This window comes from Egretta garzetta, unplaced genomic scaffold (assembly GCF_000687185.1).
Source record: "Egretta garzetta isolate BGI_Z169 unplaced genomic scaffold, ASM68718v1 scaffold391, whole genome shotgun sequence".
Lineage (NCBI taxonomy): Eukaryota > Metazoa > Chordata > Aves > Pelecaniformes > Ardeidae > Egretta > Egretta garzetta.
In genome coordinates, this window is record NW_009258617.1 from 92951 (window position 1) to 101584 (window position 8634).

Consider the following 8634-nt stretch of genomic DNA (forward strand, 5'->3'; position numbering starts at 1 on the left):
GGAGGTAGTATGATAAGTCTGGCTCCGCAGAGATAATCCTCCAGCCGGCGTTCCTCTGGCAATCGTGTGCCCCGAGTTCACCACTGGATACCCATAGGGTACGCCATGCTGGAACGCGGTCCCCGCGGAGGTCCAGAGACACGGTGGTGTGTGCAGAAGTGCTTGCGTGTCACCCCACAGTCCCCTCCATGAACAAGCACAGGAAAGACCATCAGTGCCGCGTGCAGGAAGACCTTGTGAGTGGAGGATGGGGAGGGTGGAGCGCGTCCAGAAAAGACTGAGTTGTCTGAACGGCACGCTCCCGCCAGCCTAGGAACGAGGGGCTGCAACCTCGGCCTCCTCTGTCCGACGCACAGGACGGCTGCGCCGCTGACGCTGTACGAGGCAACTCTTACGCCGAGATGGACTATCGCACGCAGGGACAGGTCGCCTTCAGCGGCCGGACCTCTACGGTGCAGCAGGGCAGGGCTGCTGCTGGTAGCTCAGGGCGAGATGGAGAGAAGACTGCCTGTGAAGCCTCCTGGGGGAGGAGGACCGGCAACCACGAGGAAGACCTGGGAGAGCGCATCCAATGGCAGAGGTAGAGGGGGCGCAGCGCAGTCGCAGAGGGCGACGGGTGGGTAAAGGACTGGCGTAGAAAGGCTGCAAAAGAGCAGGGTTCCCAGCTAGCCTCTCCCGGAAGCACAGGAACGCGTCGCCTCGCTCGTCTCAGAGCCCATCTGTCCCTGTGCACCGCACCACCCTGCCACGGGGGACACAGCGTGAAGGGAAAAGAAGGGGCGAGAGGTTGCACGGCCCGTCGAGACCTTCGGGTCCAGCTCGTTATCATCCGCGAAGCCCAGATCCTTGCCGTCTCTCCAGCCCTTGAAGGGCGGCATCCCAGCCACGGCAGCTTTGCCACGGAGCAGGGACAGCTCTGTTCCACGAAGCTGCGGCCTCTGCCCGCTGGATGAGCACCGCTCCAGCGATGTTTCCCTGGGGCTGCAGCTCTGACCTCCCCAACGGATGGTCCTCGGTTGCGTTCGCGTACTCGGCACAGCCTCCGCAGGGGCCTAAGATCTGCGTGAAACTACACACCCCGCACATGCAAACCGTTCAGATGCGTGAACAACACAGGTTTGACACAGAGTCACTCTACAACGGGATCTCTCAATGCCCTGCGCACCCCGGGGGATCCTCCGGCCTCCCCCAAGGAGAATTTTCGATCCTTGTACACTGTTGCCTTTAGCATGTTTTTTGTTTCTGTTTTTTTAAAACATGTTTTGAGGCTTCTATTAAAACACAGAAATACAGAACAATTAGAAACCAGCACAAGTTTTGCCTTTCCCAGCGACCTATTTACAGCTAGTTCCAAAAAACCCTCTTGCACATTTTGGTTGCTTAAAAAGGAAAAAAAAAAAAAGGAAGAAAAAAAAAGAAAAGGAAAAAAAAAAAGGAAAAAAGACAGAGGTAAAAAAGGGAAAGAAAAACACTTGACGGAGGAAAACCATAAATGAAAACTTTACAAACTGCCACAGGGTCTGGATGCCCCTGGTCACCACGCAGGGTCCAAAGTAACAGCCCCACTCCCAGTCCCTCCACCCTCCCCTTCCCCCAAAAAGAAAGGAAAAAAGAAACCCAATTCACATCAAGTTTACTGCACATCTGGTTTTCTGTGTAGCGGCAAATCCGATATGAAAAGCATCCCACGTGGTGTCCTCCACCGGCGTTGGCCCCCAACCCTCCCCCAAAGAAAGGCTGAAAAAGGTCTGTACAGGCAGCCCCGTCCCCTCCCCGCCCCTGAGCGCCAGCCGGGGTTAGAAAGGCAGGTTCGCCATGTTCCCCGGCCCGGGGATGTAACTCATCTGGCTGTCCAGGGAGACACTCCTCTGCCTCATCTGGTGCGTGACCATGAGGTTCTGCTGAGGCGGGGGCCCCATGAGGGAGCCCTGAGGTGACATCATGTGTCCTGTCTGAGCATACATCTCCCCCGACACAGACATGCTCCTCTGCTTGGCCTGCATCAGCATGAAATTCTGCTGGGCCATCAGGCTCTGCTGCGGAGACATCATGCCCTGGTGCATGCTGTTGCCCATCATGCCTTGCTGGGGCGGTATGCCTGTCCTGCCCAGCATGGGCACTTGTCCGGGATGGCACATGGGCATGCCGAGTCCCCTCTGCACGCCCTGCTGCCCAGGGAGGCTGGGGGCATTCATACCTGGCCGCACCGGGGGCTGGTCAGCCATCATGTTCTGCAGGTTCATGAGGTGGAGGTTGGAAGGCTGCGATTTGGGCGCTTGGCTGTCGCTCTTGGGGAAATACTGCAAGGTGCTGCTTGGCTTCTCTGACGGGATGATCCTGGACAGGTCAAACTCAGGGATACCCGTGGGCGTGGGGCGGATGACCTCGCTGAGCTCGGGGTCGTTCAGCACTGACGCCACCCCGGGAAGCACAGGCGGGTAGGGGTCGCCGATCCGAGGAGGGATGTTCTTGCCCATCATGTGCTGCTGAGGGGGCATCTGGCTGGGCTGCTGGGCGGGAAGGTCCTCGGGCGGCAAGGGCATCCCCGGCGGGTAATGCTGCTGCATCCCAGGGCCCCCCCCCCCGCCGGGGGCCATGGGCATGCCTCCAGCGGGAGACGGCATGGCGTTGTGGGGCTGCTGCATGCGGGGGAACACGAGCTGGTTGGAAGGAATCATCTGCGAACTGTTGGGCACGGGGCCGCACTGCTGGTTCAACGAGTCCTGGGGCCCCGGGGGCAGCATCATGGGGTTCTGGGGGGGCACGCCTGCCCCCGGCGCACTCGGGTGCATAGGAATGTTGGAGCCCAGAGGGTTCGGGGAGGACATCATGGAGGTGGGGGGTGGTTCGTGGGAGAGGGGTTGCTGACCAGGCAGGTTCATTCCCATGGGGCTCTGAGAGGATCCAGGCCCCACGGAATTCAAGTGCAGTTGATTTGGCTGATTCCCTGTCACGCCTAAGGAGAGGAAAAAAGAGAGAAGAGTTAACGCTGCCCACAGACGTCTCAGGGCGGCAAAATCCACGCCCTGGAAGCCTGCTGAGCACTCCCGCTCAGAAAGCCCCGAGTGCGGGGCATGACGCTCGGCAAGCAGCCAGGAGATGGGCTTTGCAAAGCGCCGACATTAGGAAAAAGTGCCCCAGACCCCGGCTCCCCAGGCCCGTGAGTGGCAGAGAGCTATTCCAGCTTCACCCGGGCCCGTGCTGGATTTGTGGTTCCTTACAGCCCACTGATCTTAGCGCGCCGGCTGGCTCCGCACGTTGGGACAGCCCTACCCCATGATCTCAGCAGGGCCCCGGCTGCCGGCACCGAGGAGTGACCCTTCACCACTGCCTGCCTGCAGGCTCAGCCGCCTGGCGAGCTCCTGCGGCCACGAGGCCTCGGGTGACGAGGAGAAAAAAAAAGCAGAAGAGTCGGCAGCCCGACACAGGTGCTGTCCGGGAGGGGGACTGTGCCCATCGGTACAGCAGAGACATCAATGCTTGCGGAGGGGTTTGGGTTAGGAGGGAGCCAATGCATTTGCCTGCCTGCGGTCAACCTAAGTGACTATTCAGCAGTGAGAGAGTCAAAAAGTTGGTTTTTCAGTTTGAAAACTGCCAAAAATATTTATCAGACAGCTTTAAACCTCTAAATTGAGTCGTACGGTGTGCTGGAATTCCCCTTCAGGCTGGTCACCAAGTGACGAAAAACACTCATTTGCCTAGCTGTCCCCACCAGTGCCACCAGCCAGCGGAGCGTATCTGGCCGTCGCCTACTGAAATCAGAACTACGCTACGACGTAGCCTTGCCTGTGCAGGCGCTCACGCTCAAAACACCAGACTCCCAAGCCCTGTTCAGAGTGCCCCTGTCCCTGCTGCACGAGAGCACAAGGTCTCCAAGCAGCCAGCCTTCCGCCTGCAAGTCCTGGGCCCGAGACAACTCCGGGAGCCATGAAAATCCAGGGCCAAGGCGTCTGCACAGGGTAAAGGGGGTTCCGAAACCTTCCAGAGCTCGTGGAAGGCGGATGCCTTGAATGCCAGACCGGCTCATGTCCCGCCAGGCAGCACACCCCAGCCAAAAGCCAACAGACAGCCTGGGCACGGGGCGGAGAAGTGAGCAGTCCACTACGAACGAGGGAAAATTTAAGCTATCTGACATGGCGGTCGGTAGGAGAACCCCATTTCTAATGCCTCCTCCGCCTGGCGCCTCAGGCCTGCTGGCAGCCACAAGACGGCCGGACCCCAGCCCCAGCAGTACGTACCTGCCATGCTGCCAGGCGGGAGCATAGGCCTGTCCGGCAGCAGCTCGTCATCGGAAGTGGCGATGGTTTTGATGGCATTGTGGTAAAGCGGTGTGGAGCTGGGCATGGCATACTTGGACATCTGGGACATCATCAGTGAGAGGGGGTTCTGGGAGGGGGATGGATCTGGAGAGGAAGTAAAAGGCATGTTGGGATTCATGGTGCTAGAGGTGTTACTGGCTGGTGCGGAAGAGCTGCTCCGAGGGCCGGAAGGGAGAGAACCTGCAAGCAAGAGAGAGAGTGGCAGAGCTGGCACAGCCTGGCACCCTCTGAGCTCTGAGGAGAGGCTCGGGCAGACCCTGCTCCAGAACGGTGACGGGCTTCCACTTCAAACCACCCCTGACCGCCCAGCACCGGCACATCGTTTCCTGCCTGCATCACAGAGCACGAGCCGGGGTTGAAGTAAAAGCTGCTCTGTTTGCCCTCCCATCTACCTGAAACGCCCTGTTTGGACTCCCGGGAAAAAAAGACTCGCTCCACGAGACGTAAGGGCACGCGCGGGCACGAGCATCTCCCCGGTCCTGCGGGAGCACGTGGGCTGGAGAGAAACGCTGCCTACACGCTCGCCAAACCCGAGCACCCACGCGCACTCGCACACAAGAGACCCGGCGTACCCTGATCCAGTCCTCCTATGGAAGTAGACGAGTTCATGCTGAGAGTCTGCTTGCTCTGGTTGACTCCTGGGCTGGGCATGGTGGCTTTGGGCGACGGCACCCAACCAGGGGAAGGAACAGCCATAGAAGGGGACTTCAGGCGGCTTGGTGAGCCAGTCGGAGACCGGACGTTAAGCGAGGAGCTCATCACCTGGGGGGACTTGAGGGGTCCAGACTGGTTTGAAGGTGGCATGCTGACCATCTGCGAGGGTGTCTGTGGGGACTTGAGGTTGGCAGAGGGGGAGGTGACCAGTGGTGAGTGCACCTGGCTGAGGGTGGGAGACTTGAGGTGACCCATGCTGGGGGAGTTCATCTGGCTGATGTTGATGGTGAGGTCAGAGGGCCGGCGGCCCAGCCCCCGGGAAGGTGCTGGGTGCATGCTGGCCAGGTTGCCCCCTTGTGTAGGAGCGGGATTGGAGGCCGGAGGCAGAGGGATGTGACTGAGCCTGGTGGTGCCGCCAATGCTCCCAACGGGCATGGTGCCCTGCTCCGGGCTGAACATCTCCGAGCTGCTGCCCAGCTCCTGGGGCATGCTGGGGTAAGGCCCTTGCCCGCTCGAGAAGCCTTGCTGTCCTTGGTTGGGGAACTGGGAGGGAATCATCATTTTCTGGGGTCCCCCCAGCATTGCACTGCCATTGCCATTCTGAGCCCTCGCCCTGGCCAGCTCCTCAGGGCTCATGCCCTGGTGGGCCATCATTTCGGGGCCTCTCATCTTCTGCGACATCATCATCTGCTGCTGCGGGGTCATCTGGACATTGAGGTTCATGTTCATGTTCATGTTGACATTCATGTTCATGTTGAGGTTGCCAGGGCCCATGGGCGCGTCCATGTCCCGAAGGCCCGACTGACTCATAGTGGGGCTCAGCATCCCCCGAGTGCCTGCAAAATCCATTCCCATTGGGGCACTGCTCAGGCTGTCCCCCGTTATCTGCCCGGCAAACATGGATGGATCCATCTGCCTGTGAGCCTGTATCATCCTCTCCATTTCCATGCCCTGGCTCATGGAGTTGCCGGACATCCCCATGGGCCTCTGCATTGCTACTGGGCGTTTCTCCATCAGCTGATGCCGCAGGATCTCCTCCCTGGCACGGGGATTCATGAACCTTTCGGGGTCCCCTTGCCCCGACGGGTAGGGCAGGGTGCCTTGCGGAAAGTTCCCAGGGCCTCCCATAGGAGGCATATCGTCGCTCCATCCCATGCCGGGCCTGACTGGCCTCTGCATGGCATTCATAGGCCCAAGAGCGTCCAAGGGCATGTTCTGCATCCCTCCGAAGCCAGAGACTCTCTGCATTTGATTCCCAGGGAACCGTGGCCCTGGGAAGGGTGGCCCTCCCCGCAGCTGCATCGGGTCCTGCACATCTATGGGTCCCCGCAGCTGGCTTCCCATCCCCGGCGGCCACTGCTCTCCAGGCTTGCTGTGGTAGGGTGGCGGGGGCCCACGCATCATCATGCTCCCCATCGACTGCGGGATCATGATCTCCTGCATAGGGCGGCCGTGGATGCTGATCTGCTCCTCTTTCCGTCGCTTCTCCTCGTAGTACTCTTCCTGCAGCTTCCTCCAGGCCACTTGCTCCGGTGTCAGGCTGTCCTGGTTCAGCCGCTGCATCATCATGTTCATCTGCTGCCCCATGTCGGCGCCTGGGTGGTGGGGCACCTCGTGTTCCAGACTGGGCCCACCAAGGCTCTGGGTCTGGGAGATCATGGACTGCAGAGGCTCTTCATACTTCTTCATGCTGGCGGGAGGCGCAGGGGGCTGAGCAGGGGCAGCCTGCGGCTGTGGGGCAGTCCCGCCCTCACCCGCGTTTTGGCTGGACTTCATGAAGGGCTCGGCCTCCCCGCTGCGCAGCAGCAGACGCTCAATGTCCCGCAGGGTCTGCAGAGAGCGCTCTCGGTGCTCCAGCTGCTCCTTCGAGAGCCCTTCCGAGTTCATGGGGTTCCTGGGGCCCAGGCCCGCCTGCCCGTTCCCTGGCATCCCCGGGCCCGGGCCCTCCCCGAGGAGGCTGGAGCTGGACGTGGCGGAGGAGTCCACTTGCCCAGGCTGCATGCTGTTGGCAGACGCGGTGGGCGTATTTGGGTGGTTGCTCCCGGGCTGGTTGCTGCCGCTGTTGCTCCCCAAAGAGTTGGGAGTCAGATCTCTCCGGACATCTTCACTCGTCCCTTCCTGGGGCAGGCTGCTGGGCGCAGGCAAAGGTGCTTGACTGATGGTCTGAGGTGGAGGCGGAGGCTGCGGTGGCGGAGGCTGCGGTGGAGGCTGACTCGCTTGAGGTGCCGGCGGCTGGGACTGTGGAGTGTTGGCAGCAGGAGGGTTAATCGGAAGCGGCTCAGCAACACCCAGCACTTTAGGAGCTGGCGCCTGCCAGAGAAAAGGCAAATAAATGCAAGCAGGAAAAAACCTGGGTAGGTCTTCTTCCCTGCCCCCCGCCGGAGACCTCTCTGTCCCAAAAATGTGCCCCATGGCAGTTCACCTTCACTCCTTGAGGGGAAGAAGCAGGCCCTGTTACATGCCCTGGAAACGCACAACCGGGTATCCTCCCCACAGCCACATATGTGCCCCATCCCAAACTATTCACAGCTGGCAGCAGCCAGGACTCTCTCCAGAGAGGTTCCACAGCAAAGCAGCTTCCCACCCCATGGAAAGGCCATTCTGACACCCCCTTCCCTCCACGGCTGAGCCAAGAACAGGGGGAGAAAGGCCACCTCAGAAGGGGAAGGGTCGGCAGTCAGCAGCACGTGCCAACAGCAGCATTTGGCTCATGGCTGGCATACCTGGTCTAGCTTCGCCCGTGGGACGTTCTGCTGATGGTAGGCCAGAATGGAGTCAGCTCGGCCCTGCAGGACAGCTTCTGCAGCTCTGGGAAGAGAGCACAAACCGCTCGAGAACAGGCATTGTGCCCCATCCCACCCACCCCAGGCCCCATGTACCACCTCCGCTCTTCAGTCCTGCAGGAGGAGGGAAACCTCTGGAGGTCACCGAGAAGGGGGGGATAGTCTCAGAGTCCCTCCCACCTTTCCTGCACGGGCCCCAGTTAGGTTCTCCAACCAATGATCGCTTGCCCCGGAATTTCCCTCTTCCCACGTCCTGTGATGGACACTCGGCTCTGCATTGTGCCTGCTGCCCTAAGGCGGCTGTCGCTGAGACGCTCTGGGATCTACCACACCAAACCTGTGGTATAGCAGAGCCAAAAAACTAAAACTAAACAGCCTCTCTAAGCCTCCACAGCTGAGACCATGCAGGACAGAAGGGAGGAACTGAGTGGAGACCACCAAGTGTCAGACGGCACTCCCCGTGCCACCCAGCCCCTCAGCTGCTTCTGAATCAGACCAGCAGTCCACACTGCTTTGGGTGAATCTTTGTGCTGGGTGCTGACCAGGTGTATTCCATGGCGTGCGTCACAGAACGCGGCGCCGGGCACCGTGGGAGGACGCGTGCATTTAAGAAAAAGTTTGCCCACCAGCAGTAGCAAACTTCCTGAACCTCAGGGGGGACCCACTCTGCGCAACCAAAGTGACGTGGGTCTCTCCAGCTCTCTTGTACTCAAGTGCAGCACGCAGCAGGCAGGCGTGATGGGCCAGCCCTGCGCCAGCGAGGCCAGATGGGGGTTACTGCTTACGTGTTAGCAAGGTGCGTTGTAAAGACGTAAACGAACTGTGAAGGCTGCTTTCCTGTTCCGCCACCTCCGCCTCCTGCAGCATCCGACCGCAAG

General features: G+C 60.2%; 1 protein-coding gene across 1 annotated transcript in view; it reads right to left on the reverse strand.

The window, feature by feature from the left end:
• Positions 1-1671: 1671 nt before the first annotated feature.
• BCL9L (BCL9 like) overlaps positions 1672-8634 on the reverse strand; it is a 10445-nt gene continuing 3482 nt past the window's right edge. The window contains exons 3-7 of the mRNA XM_009648077.2: positions 8542-8632; positions 7697-7781; positions 4892-7283; positions 4239-4499; positions 1672-2956 (exon numbers count right to left, since the gene is read on the reverse strand). Of these exons, the coding sequence (XP_009646372.1) occupies positions 1797-2956; positions 4239-4499; positions 4892-7283; positions 7697-7781; positions 8542-8632 (3989 nt within the window). The 3' untranslated portion in view covers positions 1672-1796. The remainder of the gene's footprint in view (positions 2957-4238; positions 4500-4891; positions 7284-7696; positions 7782-8541; positions 8633-8634) is intronic.